The sequence below is a fragment of the Poecilia reticulata genome, linkage group LG19, assembly GCF_000633615.1.
Source record: "Poecilia reticulata strain Guanapo linkage group LG19, Guppy_female_1.0+MT, whole genome shotgun sequence".
In the NCBI taxonomy this organism is placed as follows: Eukaryota; Metazoa; Chordata; class Actinopteri; order Cyprinodontiformes; family Poeciliidae; genus Poecilia; species Poecilia reticulata.
This window is the reverse complement of record NC_024349.1, coordinates 7885806-7898879: the sequence shown is the minus strand read 5'-3', so window position 1 is coordinate 7898879 and position 13074 is coordinate 7885806. Positions and strand designations below refer to the sequence as shown.

Genomic DNA, 13074 nt, shown 5'->3' with positions numbered 1-13074 from the left:
YGAAATAATTCTGCATGCTTATAATTTAACAGTTGCAAATGAACTATTGAAAAATKTAAATAATTAGACAAGATATATGTGTTAATCATCAGGTTTTAACACATATCTTGTTATGAAGTTATGAAGTTTCAGTTTTATTTAGACTATAACAACCTATAAATATTTATTTTAAAATATKAAACTGTGTTTGCGCTCCGGGCCAGTAGGGGGCGAGTACCGGACATTCTTCAAGCTGCACTCTTCTTCCATYTGTTGTTTTAAACACGGGCACATCTTATTGGCTGGTGTTTCCGCTGCTCGAGTGACGTTTCTCCTCTGATTGGACTTCCTTTCTAGGGTTCCGCCCATTAGCAAAGGACTTTCGCGAATGTTTCAAAACTGACGAACATGTGTTTGGCTACAGCTTTCTAAAAAGCAGTTTTAGGTTGATATGATAATCTAATTTTAAAGCTTGCTTCTCAGTTACGTGTTTTAACTACTGCATGTTACTTCGACACACTTAAAAGTCTTGAAAAGGAAAGACGTTTTGGTTAAAAAAAAATGAGTACAAGTAAAATGGACGGTGCAGAATCTGGTTAGTATAATTACTGACCTAACGAAAACTTGCTGCTGGTAAATTGAGGTTAAGTGAGTATGTTCTGAGCAAATGTGCTGTACCTACAGGATGGACCGTTGCAAACCTCCTGAAGCTTGTTGAGCGTATTAGGAGCAACACCCCAGAAAGTGAGAAAACGACGAGTTGTCAGATTGCAGTATTGTCTGTAAACTGGGATAAAACAGCATTCCCTCCCTATTCTGCTAAGGAATGCCACGACCAGTGGCAAAAGATGACGGAAAAGGTGAGCTCTCCTCTAAACTTCTCCCTTATTGCTGTGTTGCTTGGTTTTTATGGTGCYGTTTGTTCACTGATGTCGTCTTAGAACAGCTGAGATTGAATTACTGACAGGCGGAGAAATATTTATTTTTCCCATCGCTTAATAAATTTACACTACTTTGTTGGTTTATCATACAAAATCCCAATAGAAATCTTTGCAGATTGAGGTTGCATTGTGACAAAATGTGGAAACTTTTGTGGAAAATGTAATAAATTTGTTGCTTAGTTGCGCACATTTCGGAGCCTGTCGGATCTCATTGCCGAAGCTGAAGAGACCGTTTCCAAGACTTTCCTTCACGAAAACAAGGTAGATCCCTAATATGTACCTACATGGAGTCTAATTGTATTTTTGTTTTAACCCTACTTTTGAATAAAATGTTTCTGTTCTAATTGTTGATTTCTTGCTTTTGTACAGCACCGGTCAGCATCTGTTGTTTTTATGCTTAAAAAAAAAAAAAAAAAAAAGTAAATAAATTGACCTGAAGTTACAAGGAAAGGCTTTCGATAAGAGATTGGTCACACTTTGATTTAAAATCTCACTTCACTTCAGATCATCTATTAGTTACTCACTTCAAATGCTCATTCCTATGCTGTCTTTAAATCTATAGCCAAATAAAACTGCCTTCGGAACCTTAACGTTTTATTTTTGTGTGATAGCTGWTTCTAGGTGGTTTAAACCCGGGTCTTTTGGATGCATCTCTGCTCCAACACGCCTGAATCAAAAGGCTGAATGACCTCCTTGGTGTATCATTAATCATTAATTAATGTTCCAAGTGTCGGTGCATCAATTGCAGTTTTCTAGACAATCACTGATCTTTAACAAAACCTGCTAATTTGGATTTTGGGCAATGGGGTTTTGTTTTTTGTTATAAATCATATGAAAAGTTGCTAAATATAGCAATACATTTGCTAAGTTAGCAACAGTGGGGTATATGCGCAGGTTCAAAAGTGTTTGCTAGATGATAAAATGTCCCAGTAATTATTGCAGTAATTGATAATTTTGTTGTTTTGAGACCATTTTCAAGTAATCTATTGATAATGCCCCTCCCAATGATCAATAAACTTTAATTTTGCAAAGAACATTTAACACTGGAACTGAAATRTATTTAAATATCCAAACTAAACCATAACTAATCAATAAATGAAACTGAAATGAAAACCACACACAACTGAAACCACAAAAAAATGGACKTTGAAAATTCTGTAAACAATTTCTCTTCAAAATTAATAATCAGAATGAAAATGATGAAACCCATTTTAAGTTATGATGCGCTTAATTAAGTAATAGCTTATTGCGACAAGAATACAGACGTGATCTAATGGGTCGGTCCGTCTTTCACTCTTTTCTCCTGGCAGACCAAAAAGGGACAGTTGGTGAATTTTTTCAGACCGTTGTTTTAGGTTTCACTTGTATAGGCTGATGATGCACAATGAAGGAAATTGGGGACAATTTATCAGTGCACCCCAAGATGCAAGATTGTGAAATCCCTGAAATCATTACTGTGTACGATGTGCTTCTAGAAGATGGGTAGTCTATGAGAAGTGGATATATAAAATACTCATTGATAAGAGTGACTTGAAAGTTAACAGATTTGACTTTTTATTGTAGGATAAAAAGAAGCACGCCCGTGGACATGTGGAGCACAAGAGAAAGCCAGACAACCTTTGGTACAAAACTCCCTCTATGCAGGCGTGATTTAACAAAGCGGTTGATCTAAATTTATATTGTTAACTTTTTTTGTGTGTGTGCTCTTTTTCAGTAAAGACAACAATCTACCTTGTCCTCGAAAATCTAAAAAGGCAAAACTCTCTGCAGCTGTAAGTCTTGTCTCAGCATGCTGTTCGCACAATTTGCTGGGTGAGAAACGTTTGGTACTGTAGATGTTTGACCTCTCTTGTATAAATCTGTTGATTTTCTCTGTCAGACAGATGCAGACCTGCCTACGAAGCCACCTCGGTAAGAGATTGTTATTGTCACCTTCTTTTTAAACTTTAGTTAGGAAAAAGCGAAACTTTTAAAGTGGTTTATTTTGTTGATCATGTGTTTACAGTTTTAACTTAAGATATTAAGGTGAATATAATTTAAGTGACTTATTACTTTTCATAAAGGGTGGATCCAAAAACTGTCTGAAAAGGCCTTTAAAAGTCTAAAATTCAGTTTAATGAGACTTGCAGAAATAACTCCTGTTTGCATGACTCTGCGCTGAAAATCTCTCCTTGATTCACCAAATTGAGATTGCTCTGACTGCAGATTTTTTTACTTGTCTAACCACCTCTTAAAATGAACTGAACTGTCTCTTTACCAGCTTATTTTCTCACACTGAAAAGGCTCTGAACACTAAAAGTCATAAAGCTTGCAATAGACRGCTGAGGAAGTTGCTGGGAGCATTTTTACTATTATTATTCTGCTTAACATCAGAASGTTTGATAATTGTGTTCTGATATTTACAAACCTTCACTCGGTCCCATTGAAAAYGGCCCCAAACTTTGCGTTGTTGGGTTAGAACTATAATCTCATTATTTACAGACTTTTTGTTGCCGTTTGTCTAATTTTCTGTCCCTTTGCGTATTTTCAGAAATGGTCTGTTTCTGTTCATGAAGGAGAACGCTGCAGAACACAGACCTTCAGTAGGTTCGGATTTGCTCAATAAAATGAGGAAACACTGGAGAGAACTGAATAMAGTACAGAAGCAAGAGTATTGCACACGCTGTCTAAAGGTACCAACATAGGACCAAAAAAAAGCATGTAGTTTTGACTTAAAAATACCCTAAAAGTATTTTTTATTGTCATTTTTAGATGAAGAATGAGTATAATGCCAAGCTAAAGAAATATTTGGATGTAAGTTGAGATTTTTCTAGATTTAACAGGAAGAGACGTTGTGTGACAGTTTGTTTGTTCCTCAGCGCTTTGATGAGACAGAGAAGCAACAAACCATTAAAGAACAAGATATCGGATTCGTGAAGGGAAAGCCTTTGGTAAGATKAAATCTTACAGTTTTCCTTGTTAATAAACTCAAACACTTGGCTAATGGATATTTTAATGTTTTAARCTTCACAGTTACTCATGTTATAAACAGGCAATCCTAAGAAATAAGGTTTAAATAATCACAAAAAAATACCARAAATAGTTTGAAATATTTCACTTCACGTGTAATGGATTTATGTGATACGAGTTTGACTTTTTGAAACTGCAAAAATAAATCCCAATAAATTGAAGTTGAGGTGTGAATACTTCTGTACTTGCTGCTATTATATCGGATCTTCACTTCGCATAAACACTTTTTACTTTGTGCAGAGGATGTCACCCCGTGAGCCCAAGATGCCCAGCCGGTGAGTGTATGACCAAAACCTCCGAAATGTTCCCTGAAAAGATTGAGTTTGACTAATTCTGCACTGCTTTTCTGTTTTTCAGATTTSTATTGGCATACTTTGCCAAAGATCAGGGGAAGTCTTCAGCCAAATCTACGAAATGTTGGGACAAGCTTCCTGCAAAGGAGAAGGAGCGTTACAAAGGACAGATGCGTTCAAACATGAAGCAATACTCAGAAGACCTGCAAAAGTGGTTCAAGGTGTTTACAAATGTCCATCTTTGTTTTGGGTTTTTCCAAATGTTCTGGGAGGTAAATTTATCCATTTTCCATTCTCTGCGCAGAATCTGACCACAGAAGAGCAAACGAAATATTTGAAACAACATCCCAGCGTGAGTACTTTGAAATTTGCCAATGTTTTCAAAGTTGGTTTTCTGGAAATCATGTTCCAACTTGCATTGCAGAAATTACAGTTCCTCAATGCCAAACAAAAACAGGTGTGCAACAGAGAAGAGCTACATCCGAGTCAACCTTCAGTAAGTTATATGAATAAAACACATTCAATCCAGTTGAACAATGTTTTTTTTTTTAAATCTAAAATGGAAATTAAGTGTCATAACGCAAGTCATCCAATTGTATTGAAAAAGTTTTTGCAAATGGTGAAGTCGTGGGCAGGAAGGACAGCAGTCAGTGTTGCAACAAATCTGAAGAAGCCTCTGTTTTATGACTGTCATTTTAATGCTAACCGCTCCATGTTCGACCAGCAGAGACGATCTTCCACTCTAAAATGTCCTGGATGACACCATCAGCGCTCTGCTAATCCGCCTGATTTGCTTTTGCTGCTCCTCTTTAAATCTTTGTCTGGTTACAAAGCCCGGGAGAGAGACTTTGGACATATTGATTCACATCCATGATCCATGATCGCTACCCAATGATCTTTTCTCTTGACAGTTTTTTGACTTGTGAGATAAGGAAGAGGTTTCTCACGCTGAGCTGTAATTTTGCTTCCTGTTTGTTTTTGGTTCTCAGGACTCGGAGGACGAAGACATCACTGACACCAGCAGTGAAGATGATATTTGGAGCAGTTATGAGGTGATGTCGATGGTTCTTCCTGTTGAAAACGATGAATGTACTCGGAATAATTGTTGGATTTTTTTTTTTTCTAAATGAGTCACTTTGTAGTTATTAGAGCGTCATAAAAGATGAATTGATTCAATTCTATCATCTTCTGATCCACAGGATGAGAGTGGAGAGGACTGGGACATGTTTGAGATGCATCGCTGACGGACAGAATCAGAACCTTCATACACTGCTATAGGCAAACTTAGATGAACACTTTATCAACCGAGCTGAAGAAATGCTGCCTGTAAAGTTGCATCTTTTGTGTGGCAGAGATACTTCTCAGTAATGTTTACTTGTCCAGTTATTATAGCTACATCAAGAATATTTTCGTAGCTTTAGAGTGAGTTCCTGGGAGTAAGAAGAAAAATTACAGTGGAATAGAAACRGTCATTTCCTCGTTCACGCAACGATAATTTTACATTTTTCAAGAGCTTAATTTACTTAATTCACCTCTTGGTTAAAATGATGTAAACTGTTTTAAATTCATATTCATAGAGGAGAATTGGGGGTGTAATTGAGGTTAATTTTGTCACTTTGTATATTTCATGTCATGGGTGATATAGTAATTAAAGAAAAACAAAAAATTAATTTGGGATTTGTAGGTTTTTTAAATAAAAAATATAGAACAGATATAAGTAATTTTAGTGACAAATTATATATTTTAAAGACCAATTAAGTGTTTTTGTTTAAGAGGTGTGGAAGTTTTCTTTAAAAAACCAAAACAGAACTGTTTAGAGAAAAAAAATTGAGGTAATTTATCTGGCAGATTATACAATAATACAACTCGTGTTTGTGTTTTACAATTTAGATGTGACTTTCAAATTTTTCTGCCTGTAATTACAATAAATGTGACTTCAGATATTTTGTATTTAATTTTAATTGAGTGAATGGATTGTAAATGTAGTTCACTTAAGTTCAGGAGGTTCGTCGAGTTTTTATTTCTTTAAATCAATTTATTGCTATGTTTCATAAATAAACTGCAGTACATGGGTCAGTAAAGAGTTGAGTACAACTGAAAAATATACACCGAGATTCATAGTTTGAAGCAAACAGACTATGCTTTTATTGGTATAAAAAAAGATCTAGTGGCAGTCCATTTTTAACATAATTTGCCTCCATATGTTGTAACACACCTAAAAAATATTTTTCTACATGTTGTAAATAAACAAATACCTTATAATGTATTCAGTGAAATTTTACAAAATGTTTTTTTTTTCTAATATTAAAAACGATCTCCATGACAGAAGGTGGTTGAGCTATTATATTTCTCTATAAATAAACTATATTTTTAAGTGTGTCGTAATTAAAATGCATTAAATTAATCAATGGTCATTAAATTGTTAAAAGGTGGATTTGATCAAAGTGGCAACAGACGGTGGATGCGCYGGRAATCAGTGCAGCTCAAGAGGCTCAGCTGTGACTCCTGAGGAGATCGATTGCTTCTGCCTGAGACGGGTGCATATWAAAGTACGCATAATTTTAGTTAGGTTTTTCATTAAACTGCTTAATAGTTCATCTTGTAAATGAAAGAAAAGTAAYAATTTTGTTAGTTGCATCGCTTTTTATTTCTGGTGGTGTTTCAAATGAGCAGAATTGACGAACAAAGTGAAAGCAGCCGGGTAATCTGCGGCACAGGAGGCCATCGGTGGAACTCGTGCAGAGTGTGATTGTTTCTGCCTGATCGCTTAGTAAAGATGGATGCCTGTCGAAATAGGTAAATAAACTCAATTAAGGTTTTGCTGGGACCGCGGTTGCGATATTCCCCGCCGGGAAGGCGATATTTGGGGGTTGAGAACCGGAATTTTGGCTTCCGGYGGTTCTTCCAGGGAGCGGGGAGGCGCACAGCCGCACTGCAGCAGCAGCAGTGCTGGCTTCAGGGACGAGCAGCCTAGCTGCTGTTGGATGTTCCTCCAACTGCGAAACAATTAAATATATATATATTTTTATCGCTGTTATAATTGCAGCCGCTCGTGTACATCTTCTGTGTTGTAGCCATATTAGCTGTTGACGCAGGACGCCGCCTCTCCCGTTACCTCCTGGTATTTTCACTACCTCCAGCCTATTCATAGCCGCGCTCTTTGTTTTCCTCCAGCTTCAAGCTAAGCTCCTTTCATTGAATGGCAAAGCTCGGGGCAGCTGGGAAGTGTCGAGGACTCGCGCCGTGTTGTGGACTCCGCTGACTTTCCTTTTCGTGTTTTGTGTCTGTGTGCTTGTTCTCAGGCTGTGAGTGCGGGAAGCAGCCCTCTGCTCCGTTGTGAGTACCTGCATCCCTTTCTCGGTGACCGACTGGCATCTGTGCTGCTAACTGTGCTTCCCTCCTGCAGCAGCCCAGCTCTGGCCGATGCTTGCTGCGCTACAGCATGAACACAGCAACGTCTGCTCATCTGGTAGATCTGGCAAATGAAAATGGAGGAGCTTTCGGTGTCCAGCCTGGACAACAGCAAGCTGGAGGTACGGTGGTGGTGATGATGGTGGAAAGCAGCAACAAGCAGACACGCATTGTTGTAAACAGGTGTCATCAAAGACGTTTTAATATCAGACCAAACCTGTGAAAATGCAAAAAGTAACATTTTCAAATGATGATTTCATTCATGATTTAAAAAGAAATACCCACCCAAACTATGGTACTATACACTGTCTTATACCCCCCCCCACCTCCCCGAAAAAAGCAAAAGAGTGCAAGTCTCTTGTTGGATCTTGAAAAGGCCTCCTGTGGTTGATTAAGAAGAGTAAAATCCCTGACATCAAGCAGAGAAAACCTTGAAGGAAAGTACTAAAATTGTGTTGAGAACTGTCCAACTTGTTAAAAACTGTAGCAAAAGAGGGGAATCGTCACCATCATCTTTGAAGAAGAAATGTGGTCAGAAAAAAAAAATCCTGAGTGATCCCTGGAAAGTTTGGTGAGATCAAATCGAAGAAAAACTAAGCTAGGATTATGTTTAATAATGAAACTAGGAGTATTTTCACACCTCAATGTGAAGAAAACTCAAATAATTTAGACTGAAAAGTTGTTGAGTCAGCGAGGGTAGCTGGAGGAAAATGCTTCAGCCTGCAAAGGAGCAAAAAGATTGAACTCTAGAGTGATGGAAGAAGGTCATGTGCACTGATGGGTCCAGATTTACCCTCTTCCTGAGCGACGGGGACTTCAGGGTAAGAAGAGAGGCAGATGAATTTATGCTCCCATCATGCTTTGTGCCTACTGTAGCAGCCTGTGGAGGAAGCACTATTATCTGCTGCAACTTGTCACGTCCAAGTTCAGCAGCATCTTGAGATCATCTGATTACCTGATTATACTAATTCCCTGATGAACGGGGATATTCCAGGATGATGTTGAGCTCAAATTGTGACTGAGCGGTTTCCTTGAGCATGAGACTTCATTTCCACCAGAGTTCAGACCTTAACCATATTCAGAAAAATGTATGCGACACTAGATGGAAACAAATGTTTTCATAGAGTTGGTTTAAAAAATGGTTTAACCCTTAATTAATGGAATCAGAAATGTTTTAGTTTTTTTTGTAGTTAKGTAATTTTTTGTCTGACTTGGTTAAATCTCAAACTTGCAAGTGGGCTTTAGAAAAAAAAAAAAAAGAAGCAAAAACAGAATTTATTTTGAAGGGTTTAAGACTTTTTCACCTCAGCCAAGCCACAGAAATGTACCGCATGTCGTCCCCGGCAGGCAATGGCTCAGGACATCCTGTCTGACCTGGTGGAGGACGCATGTCTGGGTCTTTGCTTTGAGGTCCACCGGGCTGTGAAGCAGGGCTACTTCTTCCTGGATGACACGGACCAAGAAAGCATGAGGGACTTTGGTGAGCACAATCTGTCTGACCTTGCAAAAAAGATTATATTGCATCACTGAATAAAAGCAAAACACCAAAATCTGAGTTTGTCAAACAAGCGTACATGCGGATAATAACTAATACACAGATGCATACAAACTTGTGTTGATTCTGTTAAAGATGTCTAAAAACCCTACAATAAATGAATCAGTTCTCCAATATAATCTCCTGCTGATAAATAAAATCCAAGTTTTATTTAAAATAATTTATTCAGTGTAAAGAAATGCTGCATTAAAGAACAATTGTTCACTAGAAATGTATCTAGAAACATTTATTTTGGCACCCATACTTTTCTGTTTATCTGGGGTAAAAATATTAATATTTCTCTTCTCAGTTGTTTATAATAGGAATGACGAGAAAACATATCCCTCGTGTAATACAGATGTGTCYCAATCTATATAATTTACTATTATCTGAAGTCAGAGCAATAATGAAACTGTTTAAAACTACAGGAACAATCATGGTTGAACGAGGATCCATGTTAGGAATTGATTGTTTACAACTCAAGAGTTTTAGATTTATTGTTGCCAGAAATTGTGAAAACTGTGATTAATTTTGAAAATCTACATTATTTTTCTTTTCCTCACTGACTAAATGTTCTCTRATTAAATGCAGAATTTTCCCTAAAGTATTTAGTTTGAGATTTAATGACAGCTTTTTATTCACGGTTCTTGATTTCCCTTCCAGAAATTGTGGACCAGCCTGGACTGGACGTGTTCGGCCAAGTGTACAACCAGTGGAAAAACAAAGAGTGTGTTTGTCCCAACTGCAACCGGAGCATTGCGGCGTCTCGCTTCGCGCCGCACCTGGAGAAATGCCTCGGGATGGGACGCAACAGCAGCCGCATAGCTAACCGCAGGTTCAAAGTGCAGACCAGCATCATCTCAGATGTTCACGTTGTGTTTATCTCCGATTCMATCTGTGAATCTGATTGGTTCGCCCAATCAGAATTGGCTTCATGGTTTCTTTCTGGAATCTGTTTTGGGTTATTTCTCATGAGTAATGCTGTCGTGTCTCGCCGTTTTACAGAATAGTTACTGGCAACAACACCAACAACAAGTCGGAGAGTGACCAAGAAGATAACGACGACGTCAACGATAACGACTGGTCCTACGGGGCAGAAAAGAAAGGTGAAGCTTTGGACTTTCTTCACGATCCTCAAAAACTGATTCACTGCAGATTTTCTGTTTTTCCTTATCTGTTTYTTTATTTTACAGCAAAGAAAAGAAAGTCGGATAAGGTGCTTTTATTTTACCCTTAAATATACGTATATATTTTTATCATCTGTTTTATTCATGAAAGTGTTCAGAATTTTTGTCCTGACTTCTTAACCCAAACCAAATAGTAGCTCTATTTTTTCTTCTTTTTTTATTTTTTGCTCCTCAGAATCCAAATTCACCAAGAAGATCCAAATCATTCAAGCATAAAAGCAGTAAGTAAACATATCTTTATTATTATTTACAAAGATAACTCATGTGAAATTCCATCAGGTCTGTTTGAAAATGTAGATTGCAGTAAAAATAGGAAATCACATGTGATTAGAGTACATCAAATTTTCCTTTAAAAACAGAAAACRACTAAACAAAGCAATAAAAAATAATTGGGGGGAAAAACTAATTTAGAGTTTAATATTTTGAGGAAAGCATCATTGATTGTAGGTGAAATTTTGAACATATCTTTAAGATATGGAAACGGTTTGTATGGAAGGCTTCAGAATTTATACACTATTAACAACTTAGGAAATGGAAACCTGTAAGTGTGATTTTTATGCCCAAATATAAAATAGAGAGTAAAAATAAAGGTAAAGGAGGTTCCTATTGTGACAAAATGAAATGAAATKGGAAATAAAAAGTAGAACATAGCAATAATAAAACAGGGTTCCTTCCTGTTATGTGGAAAAGYATTTACTTTTTGTTTTGTTCAGATTTTGCTAAGAATGGAAATAGAAATCATGTGTGGAAGAAATAAGATTTCAAGATCATATTTTCTATTCTGATTCTCTAAAAGTTATATTAAGTCTATTCATCAGTCCACTTATTTATCCATCCATCCATTTATGTCTGTCCATTCTTCCATTTCTCCTTCTTTCCAGTCATTTTTTGTCCGTCCATCCATCTTTCTTATTACCATTCCATTAACCATCTATCTATCCATCTGTTAGTCACTCCATCTTTCCATCTGTCCATTCCTTGAAAGTCTACATTTTCCTCTGACCGCTGCAGAAACATCTGCACCTTTTTTCTTACATTGGTCTGATATCTTAAGAAGGGCAAAGAAACATGAACATTAGATTCTGCAGAGGTCTGACATTTTGACCTGAAAAATGTGTTGCAGCAGAATGTTTTAACAAAATGCCTTTTATCCGCCTTTTCCCAGGTACAGCCAGTAAAACCAATCAAGACAATGAAGCTCATGCGCCGCCCAAAGACTCGTACATTGCCTCTTCAAGGCCTGTGGGTATGGACAAGGGTAAACCTTTCATATGGTTTTGTAGCTGACTGACCATGTAGGATCTGTTTTGTCTTTTTGCTTTATTTATTTTTCCWCTCCAAATATCCCGTATTAGAAAAGAGTTTGTGCATATTGATGAAATCTTAAGAGTTCACAGTGTGTGTGTTAGGAGTGACCCCTTGCTTTTTGTTTCTGCACAGGCATGATGGGTCCTCGACGGCGGATGGAAAACCAGGAGAGTCCCCGCATGCTGATGAAAGACGAGGCTTTCTCTCAGTAACGCACTTGGCCACAAACACACCTTCTTGAACTGTGTAGATGAACACGCACAGGCGGAGAACGCGAGGGAGAGCAGGAGCCCTTCGGTTCTTTACCTTGTCGAACCGGCGGACGTTGGCGTTGATGTTATCGGTGACATTCGTGGTGTCTGCTGCTCTGCAGAAGCAATCCTGAACCTCCCACTTTGTTCTTGATGGATTTGTTTTCGTTTTAATCACAGAATCACTGAACCAAACAATGTTTTCCTCATTTGTTTAATTATATATATATATATATATTTGGTTTTTTTGTCCTGAATAGTGAATATCATCATGTATAATTTTTCTGCACAGAATAAGTCTGGAAATGATCCAGAGGCTAAAGCGAAGACGGCCGCGTTTGGTGCAACAGTCTGCACACAGTATTTTATTTCATAAGACAGAAAAGATCAGGCAGTAGGTGAGCTGACGTCTCCTCATTTTGTTTTTTGTTTTTTTTTTTAAAAAGAAAATCTATTTGAGAACTAATGTCAAAGACAATCATTGGAAATGGTTTGTCTTTTGTTTCCACATTGACTGTCGGGGTTGTAGTTTTCCAGTTCACGGCGTGAGCAGCTCTGTTTGGTGCTCGCCTAAGGAAACTGGTTTTGAAATGTTCAGTGAATGAACATCTGATTTTGCACGCAGGCTGCAGGTTGCCTGCAGAAAGCAGGTTTCTTTTGGGTTCTCTTTCGGTGGATAGACTCAGCTTGTTTTCTAGCATTCAAATATGTCTTTGTATCATGTTTACATTGTAAAGGGTCACATTTGTCCTAGGTGTGATGCGATAGTGTAAATATTCTAATAGTCGAATTGCTGCTGTCATGGCTCGGTTTTGTTTTCATCTGTCTAGCATAATAAATGATTTGTTACCAGTCGGAAGGATTCTGCTTGCTTGACTAAAAAGAACTGACCAACAGGGGGCAGCCATCACCAACTCGACCCGATCTTAATTTAAAATGACTCACTCCATAGTGGAAGTCTAATAAACTCAACATAATGCAGTAGTTTTCCTCACACAGTGACTACTTTGGTTTTGTATAAATTAAGTAATTGGTTCATTGGTTGGTTTTCGTTTTCCCCCTCAAAAGAATGACGTTTTTCTTAACCAGTTCGCTCAGTCATACCTACACTTTCAGCTGTAGAAAACATATGCACTAAGCCCCATTTACCCATAAATAAAA

General features: G+C 37.6%; 2 protein-coding genes across 7 annotated transcripts; both read left to right on the top strand.

The window, feature by feature from the left end:
• The first annotated feature begins 328 nt into the window (after positions 1-328).
• On the top strand, positions 329-6488 carry LOC103481343 (nucleolar transcription factor 1-like). 3 transcript variants are annotated; one of them, XM_008436747.2, is made up of 15 exons: positions 330-574; positions 664-839; positions 1101-1181; positions 2484-2542; positions 2635-2692; positions 2800-2831; positions 3451-3592; positions 3672-3713; positions 3779-3850; positions 4170-4204; positions 4287-4443; positions 4527-4574; positions 4647-4718; positions 5212-5274; positions 5422-6488. In XM_008436747.2, the coding sequence occupies exons 1-15, from the start codon at positions 541-543 to the stop codon at positions 5464-5466; spliced, it is 1116 nt and encodes a 371-aa protein (XP_008434969.1). In that variant the 5' UTR covers positions 330-540; the 3' UTR covers positions 5467-6488. The 3 variants fall into 3 exon arrangements, with proteins under 3 accessions (XP_008434970.1, XP_008434969.1, XP_017166458.1); XM_008436748.1 differs by lacking the exon at positions 1101-1181 and having other exon boundaries at positions 329-574; XM_017310969.1 differs by lacking the exon at positions 3672-3713.
• Positions 6489-7140: 652 nt separating this feature from the next.
• Positions 7141-12772, top strand: atxn7l3b (ataxin 7 like 3b). Of its 4 annotated transcripts, none has more exons than XM_017310970.1 (9): positions 7141-7343; positions 7525-7755; positions 8981-9113; positions 9831-10002; positions 10173-10273; positions 10361-10383; positions 10530-10575; positions 11520-11612; positions 11795-12772. In XM_017310970.1, the coding sequence occupies exons 2-9, from the start codon at positions 7705-7707 to the stop codon at positions 11872-11874; spliced, it is 699 nt and encodes a 232-aa protein (XP_017166459.1). In that variant the 5' UTR covers positions 7141-7343; positions 7525-7704; the 3' UTR covers positions 11875-12772. The 4 variants fall into 4 exon arrangements, with proteins under 4 accessions (XP_017166459.1, XP_017166462.1, XP_017166460.1 ...); XM_017310971.1 differs by lacking the exon at positions 7141-7343 and having other exon boundaries at positions 7355-7558; positions 7629-7755; XM_017310973.1 differs by lacking the exon at positions 7141-7343 and having other exon boundaries at positions 7354-7755; positions 11520-11596.
• Positions 12773-13074: the final 302 nt, after the last annotated feature.

Bases quoted from the DNA above. Each gene is read 5' to 3' on its own strand.
- atxn7l3b (XM_017310970.1), top strand. From the start codon at position 7,705: ATGAAAATGGAGGAGCTTTCGGTGTCCAGCCTGGACAACAGCAAGCTG. The intron at 9,114-9,830 runs GTGAGCACAATC...TTTCCCTTCCAG, and splicing joins AGAAAGCATGAGGGACTTTG to AAATTGTGGACCAGCCTGGA. The intron at 10,274-10,360 runs GTGAAGCTTTGG...TTTATTTTACAG, and splicing joins CTACGGGGCAGAAAAGAAAG to CAAAGAAAAGAAAGTCGGAT.